The sequence below is a fragment of the Megalobrama amblycephala genome, linkage group LG4 (genome assembly GCF_018812025.1).
Source record: "Megalobrama amblycephala isolate DHTTF-2021 linkage group LG4, ASM1881202v1, whole genome shotgun sequence".
NCBI classification, from domain to species: domain Eukaryota; kingdom Metazoa; phylum Chordata; class Actinopteri; order Cypriniformes; family Xenocyprididae; genus Megalobrama; species Megalobrama amblycephala.
The window spans coordinates 52,304,538-52,318,713 of NC_063047.1; the positions used below are offsets into that span (position 1 = coordinate 52,304,538).

At 34.9% G+C, this 14,176-nt stretch overlaps 1 protein-coding gene across 1 annotated transcript in view; it reads left to right on the plus strand.

Moving 5' to 3' along the window:
* The first annotated feature begins 4,993 nt into the window (after positions 1-4,993).
* Positions 4,994-14,176, plus strand: part of pcsk5a (proprotein convertase subtilisin/kexin type 5a) — a 65,320-nt gene continuing 56,137 nt past the window's right edge. The window contains exons 1-7 of the mRNA XM_048189930.1: positions 4,994-5,196; positions 7,037-7,141; positions 7,404-7,517; positions 8,383-8,517; positions 8,772-8,848; positions 8,982-9,070; positions 9,261-9,433. Coding sequence (XP_048045887.1) covers positions 5,035-5,196; positions 7,037-7,141; positions 7,404-7,517; positions 8,383-8,517; positions 8,772-8,848; positions 8,982-9,070; positions 9,261-9,433 — 855 coding nt within the window. The 5' untranslated portion in view covers positions 4,994-5,034. The remainder of the gene's footprint in view (positions 5,197-7,036; positions 7,142-7,403; positions 7,518-8,382; positions 8,518-8,771; positions 8,849-8,981; positions 9,071-9,260; positions 9,434-14,176) is intronic.

Below are 14,176 nucleotides of genomic sequence, written 5' to 3' on the forward strand. Positions count from 1 at the left end.
CACAAATTACAGCATCAGTGAAGTGTGGCATGGAAGTGATCAGCCTGTGGCACTGCTGAGGCACTATTGAGCCTTCAGATCATCTGTATATTGTTGGATCAACTGTTTCTCATCTTTCTCTTGAAAATATCCCATAGATTCAGGGGTCAGGCATGTTTGCTGGCCAATAAAGCACAGTAATATCATGGTCAGCAAACCACTTGGAAGTGGTTTTTGCACTGTGGGCAGGTGCTAAAGTCCTGCTGGAAAAGGAAATCAGCATCTCCATAAAGCTTGTCAGCAGATGGAAGCATAAAGTGCTCCAAAATCTCTTGGAAGATGGCTGCATTGACTTTGCACTTGATAAAACACAATGGACCAACACCAGCAGACCCAACAGCCCCCCAAATCATTACTGACTTCAGAAACTTCACACTAGACTTCAAGCAGCTTGGATTCTGTGCCTCTCCAGTCTTCCTTCAGACTCTGGGACCATGATTTCAACATGATATGCAAAATTTACTTTTATCTGAAAAGAGGAATATTGACCACTGTTCACTGTCCAGTTCTTTTTCTCTTTAGCCCAGGTAAGATGCTTCTGACGTTGTTTCTGTTTCAGAAGTGACTTGGTAGTCCTTTTCTGAAGATGTCTGAGTGTGGTGACTCTTGATGCGCTGACTCCAGCTTCATTCTACTCATTGTGAAGCTCTCCCAAGTGTTTGAATCGGCTTTACTTGACAGTATTTTCAAGCTTGCGGTCATCCCTGTTGCTTGTGTACCTTTGCCTACCCAATTTCTTCCTTTTAGTCAACTTTGCATTTAATATGCTTTGATACATCACTCTGTAAACAGCCACCACATTCAGTAATGACCATCTGTGACTTACTCTCTTTGTGGAGGGTGTCAATGATTGTCTCCTGGACCATTGCCAAGTCAGCAGTCTTCCCCATTAGTGTGGTTTCAAAGAACAAGAGATACCCGGAATTTATACTGTAGGGATGGTCATTTAATGAAACTCAAATGTAAATATTCTAATATTTTGAGATACTGGATTTTGGACTTTCATTAGCTGTACGCTCTAATCAACAAATAAAAAAAAAATAAATAAAAAAAACTTTTGAAATGTTTTACTTTACATGTAGGGAATCTAGTATAAATGAAAGTTTCATTTTTTAAAATAATTTACAATAAAAAAATGAACTTTATCACGATATTCTAATTATATGACCAGCACCTGTATATATATATATATATATATATATATATATATATATATATATATATATATATATACAGTACAGTCCAAAAGTTTGGAACCACTAAGATTTTTAATGTTTTTAAAAGAAGTTTTGTCTGCTCACCAAGGCTACATTTATTTAATTAAAAATACAGTAAAAAACAGTAATATTGTGAAATATTATTACAATTTAAAATAACTGTGTACTATTTAAATATATTTGACAAAGTAATTTATTCCTGTGATGCAAAGCTGAATTTTCAGCATCGTTACTCCAGTCTTCAGTGTCATATGATCCTTCAGAAATCATTCTAATATGCTGATTTGCTGCTCAATAAACATTTATGATTATTTTCAATGTTGAAAACAGTTGTGTACTTTTTTTTCAGGATTCCTTGATGAATAGAAAGTTCAAAAGAACAGCATTTATCTGAAATACAAAGCTTCTGTAGCATTATACACTACCGTTCAAAAGTTTGGGGTCAGTAAGAATTTTTATTTTTATTTTTTTGAAAAGAAATTAAAGAAATGAATACTTTTATTCAGCAAGGATGCATTAAATCAATCAAAAATGGCAGTAAAGACATTTATAATGTTACAAAAGATTAGATTTCAGATAAACACTGTTCTTTTGAACTTTCTATTCATCAAATAATCCTGAAAAAAAATATTGTACACAAATATTTTGTACAATTGTACACATTAAATGTTTCTTGAGCAGCAGATCAGCATATTAGAATGATTTCTGAAGGATCATGTGGCACTGAAGACTGGAGTAATGATGCTGAAAATTCAGCTTTGCATCACAGGAATAAATTACTTTGTGAAATATATTCAAATAGAAAACAGTTATTTTAAATTGTAATAATATTTCACAATATTACTGTTTTTACTGTATTTTTAATTAAATAAATGTAGCCTTGGTGAGCAGACAAAACTTCTTTTAAAAACATTAAAAATCTTAGTGGTTCCAAACTTTTGGACTGTACTGTATATATATATATATATATATATATATATATATATATATATATATATATATATATATATATATATATATATATATAATAGCTGCATGATTTTAGATAAATTGAGTATCACATTTTTTTTTTTTCAAACAGAGATCATGATTCTGAACAGACAACTAAACAAAATAACATGAATTTTACTAGAGCTTCTGACAAAATATAAATTGCTGCAGCCTACTTAAAAATGTTTAATTAATTATTATTTAAAAATGGTTATGAATGATTCATAAATACTTAAATTGTTTCATTGTTGGATAATCATTTTTAAACGAACCTCGTGAATGAATGATTCAGTGACAAATACATTTTTAACAGTCACTTGTCCTCACCTTGTGGCGTAACAATGCAATCGATACTACACTGTAAAAAAAAAAAATCCGTAGTTTTTACAAAATAATTTTGGCAGCTGTGGTTGCCAGAATAATTTTGTAAAAAATACAGAAAAACTGTAAATACATTTACAGAACAAACAGTAAATTTTACAGTATAAAGCTGTAATTTAAGAAAATTTGAATGTAAACCAATAAATTCAACAATGCACACTACTAATAAAAACTGTTTTGTACCTTTAACATATAATGACAACCACCATAATAATGCAGGTGGTAAAAGAGAAAACCAATGAAAACCACATGAGTTCATCACAAGTACAAGCTGAAGTATATACTAATATAAAGAAGGTGCAAAGAGTCATTCACGCAAACGCAAAACACCGTCATGGTAACCCACAACACTTACATAATGCAATAAACATTCATTAAACAACAGAAGATGTAACATAAATCCCTAATGTATATAACTGATAACAAATACTATTAAGAAACATAATTATTTAAACAAAATACTTTCAAATGTGGAGTGTCACACAGGGAATTGTGGGAACATCAGTTTACAGATTTTGACTGTAAATTATACATTGATTTTGTCTTTTTTACTTATAAAAATTGTAAAATTGACAGCATTTTACTGTGAAAATTGCATAAATGCCTGGTTAGAACTTTTACAGTTTTTCCCTGTATATAATACGGGAACGTAATGTTAACCTATTTTTAAAAAAATTTTCCCGTAGCGTTTTTACAGTATTTTACCGTTAAAATCACATTCATTTTTTACAGTGTACTATTTGAAGCGCCACGTTCTATCAAAAGGTGATTTTCTCTAATTATGTTGTTATCGCTAGATATCGTAGATATTAGTGTTTATATCCAAACTATAAACTTTCATCCCAGTACTTCTGTGATCATTTGAATATTTGTAACACAGAAATATTGATACTGTGCGGCTCTACCCAGTAATGAGTAACTTTCACGTGCAATTTACTATGGAGCTGATTTATTATTTAGAAATAGTTTGGTTTGAGTCAGTTTAATTCAGTTCAATTCTATTATTTAGTTCACCCAATAATGAAAATTCTGTCATTAATTACTCACCCTAATCCCATTCCAAACCCGTAAGACCTTCATTCATCTTCGGAACACAAATGTAGATCTTTTTGAGGTATATGGACATTGTCCATAGACAGCGATTTAACCACCTCAAGGTCCAGAAAGGCACTAAAGACATCTTTAAAACAGTCAACGTGACAGCGGTGGTTCAACCTTAATTTTATGATGCGATGAGAATACTTTTTGTGCGCAAAAACAAAACAAAAATAATGACTTTCTTCAACAGTATCTTCTCTTCTGTGTCATTCTCATAGATTGTTTACATCCAGCGCTTCCAGGTTATACATCAGAATGCCGACTCATCATTGGCCAGCTCCTGCGTCAGCATCACACGCAAGCGTTGTGCTGCTCACGTGTGCAGCTTTGGCCAATACCGAGCCGGCATTTGGACGTAAATTAGTAGTACATTAGCAACATGCTAACGAAACATTTAGAAAGACAATTTACAAATATCATTAAAAATATCATGTTATCATGGATCATGTCAGTTATTATTGCTCCATCTGCCATTTTTCGCTGTTGTTCTTGCTTGCTTACCTAGTCTGATGATTCTGCTTTGCAGCTCCAGACGTTAATACTGGCTACCCTTGTGTAATCCCTTTCATAATGTTGGGAACATGGGCTGGCATTATGCAAATATTGGGGGCGTACACCCCAACTGTTACGTAACAGTCGGTGTTATGTTGAGATTCGCCTGTTCTTCGGAGGTCTTTTAAACAAATGAGATTTATATAAGAAGGAGGAAACAATGGAGTTTGAGACTCACTGTATGTCATTTCCTTGTACTGAACTCTTGTTATTTAACTATGCCGAGGTAAATTCAATTTTTGAATCTAGGGCACCTTTAAGCACTATATAAATAAAGGTGACTTGACTTTTGAAACATTATTAATGTAAAATGTACTAAAAAGAATAAATGAAAAATAAATACAAATAAGTATGCAATTTGCAGCAAGCAAATGTTTTCAATAAGTAGCCTACATTTATTATGATCTGTCCAACATTGTTTAATATAATAATGCCATGAATGGAAGTTAGGCATTATGCAGTGTTCCCAGTGTTTCTTGTTTGCTGTAGGCCTACTAGCGCACAGTGCACCTGTAGAAACTGATAGGACTGTAATTGGAGATGATGTGCCACAGGCAACAGATGCAGTGCAGCCATCGCAGTGGAATAGCGCTCACACAGTCAAACTAGGTCCTTTAGGAACTTTTTTTTTTTTCAATCATTTGACAGTCCAGTCTATTGTAGACGATGTCAAATCGCTTTTTAATGAGAACTTCTCAATGAGGAGTGTCATCAGAGCAATATTTCTGCATGAAGCAGAGATCATAACCATCTGAAGATGACACCAACAGTACTTTTTTCATATGCAATTTTTCTTGGGTTTGGACTCCACTGTGTCCAGACGAGATTATACACAAACCGTTGGGCGGTTAAAATAACTGGAGGTCCTGATGCTGCTGATCTTATTGCAAACAAATATGGATTTGTGAATATGGGCCAGGTAAGTACACTGTAAATTATTTTGCCAGTTAAATGTTTCATGTGGCAACATCTTATAACAATTGAACATGTATATATAAACAGGTGTTATCACATTTATTTTAACTTTGTATTTATTCTTGTTTCCTGCTTTAAATTATTATTATAAGTCTCAGTGGCCTATAAAATCATGTGATTTATCAACACAGACAGTATGCTATTATGTCTTCATGTTTTCTGTATGATCCCAGAATTGCAACTGCAACTTTTCAACACAAAATGATACTATGATACAGTCATGGTCACACATATGATAATAACATGGTACTTTGTTATATATTATGCTGCTGAATTACCATATTCATGTACCATGTAATCGTCATGCTATTCAAAGTCAATCTTGACTTATTGTCATTGAAATTGAAAGACGTTATTTTAGGTGCAGTTACTGCCAGGATAAAACTTCATAGACAAACTAATATTTTTATTACACCAACTATGTAAACAAACTCTTGTTCCTTGTTCCTTTTTCTTTCAAATTAGTATTTCAGTATTATCAAGCCCATGTCTCTGGGTCACAGGCTCTTGTATAATAAATGTGTTTAACTATGCAAGACGAGCTCCTAACCCTGATGGCATCTTATACCCTACTTCAGTTAGTTAACCAACTGACACACTTTCTTTGTCCCCTTACTGCACAAATAAATATAGCAGCTGTACATTTAAGAGATAATTAAATGTGACAGGATACTCATGGAGATATATAAATGTAATTTTCACTTAATTGAAAATTTGTGTTTAAAATATAACTTTTATTATTATTATAAGATGATAATAATAATAATAATATTTAAAAAAAAAAACAGGAAAAGGGTGTGCATATAAATGCACTTGAAATGGACAATAGAATTAAATAGAATTTAATACTGTACACTTGCCCCATGCACAGACCATTGTAAGTGTAAAATACACTACTGTTCAAAAAAATTTTTTTAAAGAAATGAATATGTTTATTTGACAGGGATGCATTAAATTGCTCAAATAATGACAATAAAGACATTTTTTAACATTACAAAAGATTTCTATTTCTAATAAATGTATAATGGTTTACACAAAAATTTTAAGCAGCACAACTGATTTCAACACTGATAATTACAAGTAATGTTTCTTAAGCAATGAAGCAGAATATTATCAGAGCTAATATATCAGAGAATATATCAAAACAGAAAACATGTATTTTAAATTGAAGTAATATTTCACTATATTATTGCGTTTATTGTATTCTTGACCAAATAAATGCAGCCTTGAGCAAAAAAAAAAAAAAAAAAACTTTCAAAAACATTACAAAACATTCTTTTCAAAGATGCTGTCAGCAGAACTAAACTTGGAATATTAATTTAATATTACTTTAAGCCATTTTGAATCCCAATGGTTTGTTGTGCAATACATCATGGGATTTATTTGGCACACAGTCACTATTTAGTTTATTTTGCTTTGTATCATTGAGCACATGTCTTCAGTGTTAACATGAAGGAACCTGACTTCCCACACTCAGTCAATGAAATGTGTAACTGCCGTCTACTGTGGGGCTGTTTAGTTCTGGGTAAATCTGGTATGGCTTTGGCCAACATCATAATGTCAAGGCACAGGGTGTCAGAGAGTAATCAGTAGCCAAAGTTTAAGCTCAGCTGAATCGTGCACTGGTAGCTCAGGTTGCCTCTGATGGTAAGTCTATCAGCAGTGTAGAATAACCCCTTTGTTGTTTCATAGGAATACGTCAGGGGTGGATACATAATTGATATCTCTGTCAGTCAAACCTTAGCAGCGGCTAACACAATCTTCTTCCCCTTGTGCCACTTCAGATAGGTGGGCTAGTGGACCATTACCAGTTCCAGCACAGTGGAACCATCAAAAGGTCCAGTATTAATAGCAAAGGGAACCACAGTCTCATTGCCATGGACACCAAGGTACAAAGATCATATACCTTCAGTCACAGAGACACCATTGAATAGTTAATAAGTTAGACTACACCACCCTATAAACACCACACACACTTACCAAAACAGATTAAGACAGCGGTACACCAAACCCCACGGATGCATTAAACTTGACAAAAACTAAATGAGACAATGATAATTACTCTTAATGAATATTTCATTTAATTCACTCTGGTTTGTGAAGCATGTTATATATGCAGTAGAACATCATAAATATGTTCTGATGCCAAAGGTGGAGTGGATCCAACAACAGATGGTTCAGAAGAGAGTAAAGAGAACCGACACAATGGACCAAACCCACGCGACCAGCTTTAATGACCCCAAATGGGACAGCATGTGGTATATTGTTAGTATGCAACACATTACAATCAGCAATTTTATATTCAGATAAAAGTGATTATTAAATTATGTTCAAAGTTGTTACATTGTAATGAAATGCCCATTGCATACTGTACTTTTAAAAAGAGTAAAATAAATGAAAATATTTTGACCCAGTTAAATACAGTAGTCAACATTTGAAGTGGATCAAAACCTTTCATCAAAGTTGTCCGAAAATTTTCTTCTTAGGACAGCTTAGTTCTTAGGACAACTATGATTAACTTTTTTAAACCACTTCAAATGTTGACTACTGTAGGACTTTAGTATATCTTTATATGTAATTTAATTATTTCTATTTTCTTTAAAATTTGGGCAGTAAGTATACTGTCAAATGTATTGACAAGCATTTGTGGTTTACTAAAATATACTTTAATGTAATTTCTATTAAAACTTTGGTCACACTTTAGACCCTAAAGTGTTACCGAAACTTTTATTAAACATATTTGTAATTACACATGTGTAATGATTAATTTGCAATTTACATTTAAAATACATTTTAAGTATATTTACTAAATTTACATTAGTATGTTACTTATTGAAACATTCTTTTAAAATGTACTTTAAAGTAAAACATTTTATTTGGCATTATTACAAAGTGTACTTTCTAAATGTTAAGTGTTTTATCATGAAAGTATACTCTCTTTAAGTACACTTAAGTGGCCCTTTATTTTATTAATATTACATTATCTGCATGTATGTTTTTTTTTAAATATACTTTTAAGATTTGAAGTGTACACAGTCAATATTTCACAGTTTAAAGGATTGTATTGATAATCTTAGACATATTGATAAAAACATACTAAAACGTGTTCTATTTTCCTACTGTTCTATAGCACTGTGATCAAAACTGCTTGACCGACATGAACGTTCAGGCCGCCTGGCGCAGGGGCTACACTGGAAAAGGTGTTGTGGTCTCCATACTGGATGATGGTATAGAAAGACAGCATCCAGACCTAAAACAAAACTATGTAAGTGCTGTGACATCTTAAAATGATCTGAAACAAATAAATTGGTCACACTTTATATTAAGTGCCTTTAAAGAAAAACATATCAAAAAAGAAAAAAAACCTTTTTTTCTTCTCTGGTGTGCCTATTTACTATTTTCATCTTTGTTATTTTGGTTAAATAAAAAGAAAGCTGCATTTAGATCCTCTTTTTCTCTTCTTTGCCTGACCAGCAGTGATAAACAGTTGTTATTAATGTGTTATTATATCTTTATAAGGATGCACGAGCCAGCTATGATGTTAATGGGAATGATCCTGATCCAACACCACGTTATGATGCCACCAATGAAAACAAGTTGGTCCATTTCCACTGCTATCCAGCAGTCTCACTTCTCTCAGTCTCCACATATTTTGATTTTAAGTACATTTTCAAATACAATGCTCCAGACAAATATGAGGTTTTCCATTTCTTTGTGATTTCACTAAAGACATGGAACAAGATGTGCTGGTGTGGTGGCTGCCTCTGCAAACAATTCCCTCTGCATTGTCGGAATTGCCTACAATGCAAAAATTGGTGGTGAGTTATCAGAAGTTTATGTTTATGTGTGCATATGTATGTCTCTATCAGCTATGTTTGCTACACTATAAAGTACTGCCTATTATGCATTAGGCAACAATAAACATTTAGTATTACAGTATGTAGTGTGGTATTCAAAACAAAGCCTATGTTATTAATATCTATGGAGCTTTCCTATCTCCTCCTGTAGGTGTGCGTATGTTGGATGGCGATATGACTGATATGGTGGAAGCCCAATCACTGAGTCTGAGGCAGCAGTATATTGATATCTACAGCTCTAGCTGGGGTCCAGATGATGATGGCAGAACAGTGGATGGCCCCGGCCCTCTTGCCCGGCTCGCTCTGGAGAGTGGCATACGCAAAGTAAGTTTGTCTTTGTTTGTCTATGTACATTTTTGGGCAGAGTTTGAGTTAAGACAACACTAAAAAATGTTAACTTCGACCAACTTTAAAAAAAAAAAAAAAAAAAAAAAAAAAAAATATATATATATATATATATATATATATAATAATTTGTTGGTTTGGTTCGAACCTTAAAGGTGCCGTAGAACTTCTTTTTCAAAAGATGTAATATAAGTCTAACGTGTCCCCTGAATGTGTCTGTGAAGTTTCAGCTCAAAATACCCCATAGATTTTTTTTTTATACATTTTTTTAACTGCCTATTTTGAGGCATCATTAACTATGCACCGATTCAGGCTGCGCGGCCCCTTTAAATCTCTCGCTCCCTGCCCTCCCGAGCTCTTGACTATAAGTGCAGTTATACAGTGCATAAACAAAGTTCACACAGCTAATATAACCCTCAAATGGATCTTTACAAGATGTTCGTTGTTCATGCTGCATGCATGCATGGATTCCTGTGAGTATAGTTATTATTTGGATGTTTACATTTGATTCTAAATGAGTTTGAGGCTATATGCTCTGTGGCTAATGGGCTAATGCTACACTACACAAGTTGTGTTTATGAATTATACAGACTGCAAGTGTTTAATAATGAAAATAGCGACGGCTCTTTTCTCCGTGAATACAGTAATAAACGATGGTAACTTTAACCACATTTAACAGTACATTAGCAACATGTTAACGAAACATTTAGAAAGACAATTTACAAATATCACTAAAAATATCATGTAATCATGGATCATGTCAGTTATTATTGCTCCATCTGCCATTTTTTCTATTGTCCTTGCTTGCTTACCTAGTCTGATGATTCTGCTGTGCACATCCAGACGTTAATACTGGCTGCCCTTTTCTAATGCCTTGAACATGGGCTGGCATATGCAAATATTGGGGTCATACATATTAATGATCCCGAATGTTACGTAAATTCAATTTTTGATTCTAGGGCTTCTTTAAATTTTGACTTAATATTCATCAAAAATACTTCTTAGTCAATGTCTTAATCAAAGTAAACTAAATAAAACATTTACTTACTTTGAATAAAATCAACTTTTATGTATATCGAGATGTATTTTTTTTTAAATATGCAAAAGATTTTATGTACTAAAAACAAACAAAACAAACCCAATAATTTTTTTCGTTTTCAAAAATTTGCTGTTAGACAAACTGGACAGAGCAGGTTGTAACGCTTTATATAGAGAGAGAGATCAGATAGCTGGACCGAATGGTTGCAGCCGAGTGCAAGCAAAACTCTGACGTTTCACATGGGGTTTATTATCAGCGCCGTTCCCACGAACACACGGGGGAGTTTGCAACACTTCACTGACAACTGCGTTACTGAACGAAACAAAAGAAATAAGCGACAAAGAGCAACAGAGATAAATCATGCACACATGCGATGCTCACAGTTCGCGCTCCATCTATATACTGCCCACTCATCAGCGAGAGAGAGAGAGAGCGGTCCACCTTAAAGGAGCAGTACCTAATTCCACTTGTTACAGATTCCCCCCCGTCAAATAAAGGCTGACCCCAGCCGTACACAACCAGGGAGCATTACTGTTTCACTTAACAACGATACATACATGCCACAGTTGAAAAGCTGTTACGGGGTGAGAAAAAAAACAAAACAATGCACAAACAGTACATTCTTCATAAGTTCGTACACTGCATTTAAGTTCAATAAAACAAAACTGTGTGCCACACCCACATATGAAATACATTTTTCCCCCTTTTTTTGTTTTGTTTTTTTTTGTTTTACATAACAATCAACCTTTGAACATTTTGTCTATAAACAAGTGACAATCAACACCATTTATTCATCTTCCCTCACTTAACTTCAAACGTATGTGTATGATATGGGTTAGTCCACCTATTGACTATCCAGTCAGAAGTAATTCTGGGTTTCTGTCTCGGTCTCAAGTTATAGCGGTCTGTGCCCCGGAACGGGTTACTTGTGTCAAATCTGTGAGTGTCAAAGTCAGGTCTCATGTCAGAGTACTCTGTGTCAGCAAAAACAGCACCGTCAAGTGTCTGTTCAGGTAAGCTTTCTGAGGAAAAATCCTCGGGGAGTTTGGTTAACCAGTCTCCAGCAACACACAAGTCAGTATCATCAGACTCTCCAGCACAGTTTTGGATAGGGCCACCTCCATCTAATGATTGTACATCCTCGCAATTATCAGAGAGTTTTTTATTGGACAAAGCAGTATTCCAAGAGTGAAAGGGCTGAAGGTTCACCACGTGAAACACACTAACATCCTCTCCAGTATCGACTTTTTCCAGTCTGTAGTTAACATCAGATAGTACTTTTGAGACCATGTATGGACCAGAGTATACTGGAGCCAGCTTGGCTGTAAAGTTTGCTATTGCATCAGACTTTGGGTGTGTTTTCACTCTAACCAGATCATCCAAAACATAATTAACTGAACGCCGTTTTTGGTCATAGTACCGTTTCCTGCGTCTATGTCCTTCCTCTAGAGCTATTCTGGCATGATCATGAGCGTCCCTTAAGGAAGCTCTCAAGTTCTCCGGGTAGGTCACATCCGGGTCATCCATTCCATCAACATTCGGTTGTGTGACCAAATCAAGTGGAGTCTCAAGCTCACATCCATATAACAACATTGATGGTGACAGGCCAGTGCTCTCATGTGGGGCGGTACGAAGAGCGAAACATATCTGAGGTATGTATCTGTCCCATGAGGTGTGTTTGTCCCACACGTATGCACGAATGGCTGTTTTCAAGGTACGGTTCACCCTTTCCGTTGCGTTTGTCTGTGGGTGGTACGCTGTAGTCAACCTGTGTTCTGTACCCAGGGTGGCCACCACAGACTCAAAGAGGTTACTCACAAATGGTGTGCCACGGTTTGAAATCAGGTACGATGGTGCACCGTGTCTAGCAAAGATTTCGCTCAGGAATTTACTTGCTTTATTTTACAATGCAGATTGTGTCAAAGCAGCTTTACATTGATAATTGGTATATAATTTTTCCTTTTAAAGAATAGTGTCAATGCAGGCAGATCAGAAGCACTGTTGAATAAATATCAAGGATACTGTTGAATATCAAATGTCAAGTCAAATTAAATTAAATTAGGGCTGCACGATTAATCGTATTTTATCACGATAACGATATCTGCTTCACTCGATTGATTTTAAATAATCGTCACGATATTGGCCCGCTCTATGAAAATGAACATAATTTGGAAATATTGGAAGTAATATTAGGAATTTCGCTGTTTTATCTTTTGAAGTTCCTAAAGGTTTTACCAGTTTTCATAATGTTGATCAGCTAGAAATGATTTTTCTTTGCTTTACGAATTTGCCGGGCAATTTGAATCTGGTTTGTCTTATTGCAAACGAATTGTGTTGCTTTAAAATCTAATGTGAATACATATTACAAAGCGCTCACCAAAACCATGTTTTGTATTGATTTACCATCTAACGAAGTTATCATAGTTGGTTAAATTTAAGTCTTTGTGCCACCTACAGGCCTTTTGGGTGAAGTGTAGGTTGGTAAAGAACTTGCAATAGCCATAGTTACATTACTCTTTTGATAGAATAAACATGATTAATAATCGTGATTATAATTTTGAGGAAACTGTGGCACTGGCTGTCGTGTCGATGATGTCTTCACAATGGATGATCTAGTCGACTCGATCTCTGCTGATACAGGGCTGCGTTGTGGTCGTGTCAAGGCACCGGTCCTCGGTCTCATCTGGAAACGGCCCCGAATCCGGTTGGCTACGGTAAACCTCGGGATAAACAGAAAGACTAATATTAGCGTAGATGCCATTCTTTTTCTGATGTAAGAAGTACATCTGGTGTTATAAGTGTTCCCGGTTCTGGCTGAACTAATTTATGCAGCCTAATAATCCTTTAACGGATTTGAAAATATAAATATATAATGTGTTATGTGTATGCCAGGTTAAAGAGATGCGTTTTTAGTCTAGATTTAAACTGACAGAGTGTGTCTGCATCCCGAACAATGCTAGGAAGGTTGTTCCACAGTTTAGGTGCCAAATAGGAGAAGGATCTACCACCTGCAGTTGATTTCGATATTCTAGGTATTATCAGCTGGCCTGAATTCTGAGATTGCAATAAACGTGAAGGACTATAATGCATTAAGAGCTCGCTTAGGTACTGGGGGGCTAAACCATTTAGTGCTTTGTAAGTAATTAGTAAGATTTTAAAATCTATACGATGTTTAACAGGAAGCCAATGCAGTGACGACAGAACTGGGCTAATATGGTCATACTTCCTAGTTCTAGTAAGAACTCTAGCTGCTGCATTTTGTACGAGCTGTAGTTTATTTATCAAGCGGGAGGAACAACCACCCAGTAGAGCGTTACAGTAGTCTAACCTTGAGGTCATGAACGCATGAACTAACTGTTCTGCATTCTTCATTGAGAGCATATGTCGTAGTTTAGATATATTTTTAAGATGGAAGAAAGCGGTTTTACAGATGCTAGTAACATGGCCTTCAAATGAAAGATTGGTATCAAAGAGCACACCCAGGTTCCTAACTGACAACGAAGACTTAACAGAGCAGCCATCAAGTGTTAGACAATATTCTAGGTTATTACGTGAAGAAGTTTTTGGTCCAAAAATTAGAATCTCTGTTTTTTCTGAATTTAGTAGTAGGAAATTACTGGTCATCCAGTTTTTTATATCAGCTATGCATTCTGTTAATTTTGTGAATTGGTAAGTTTCGTCAG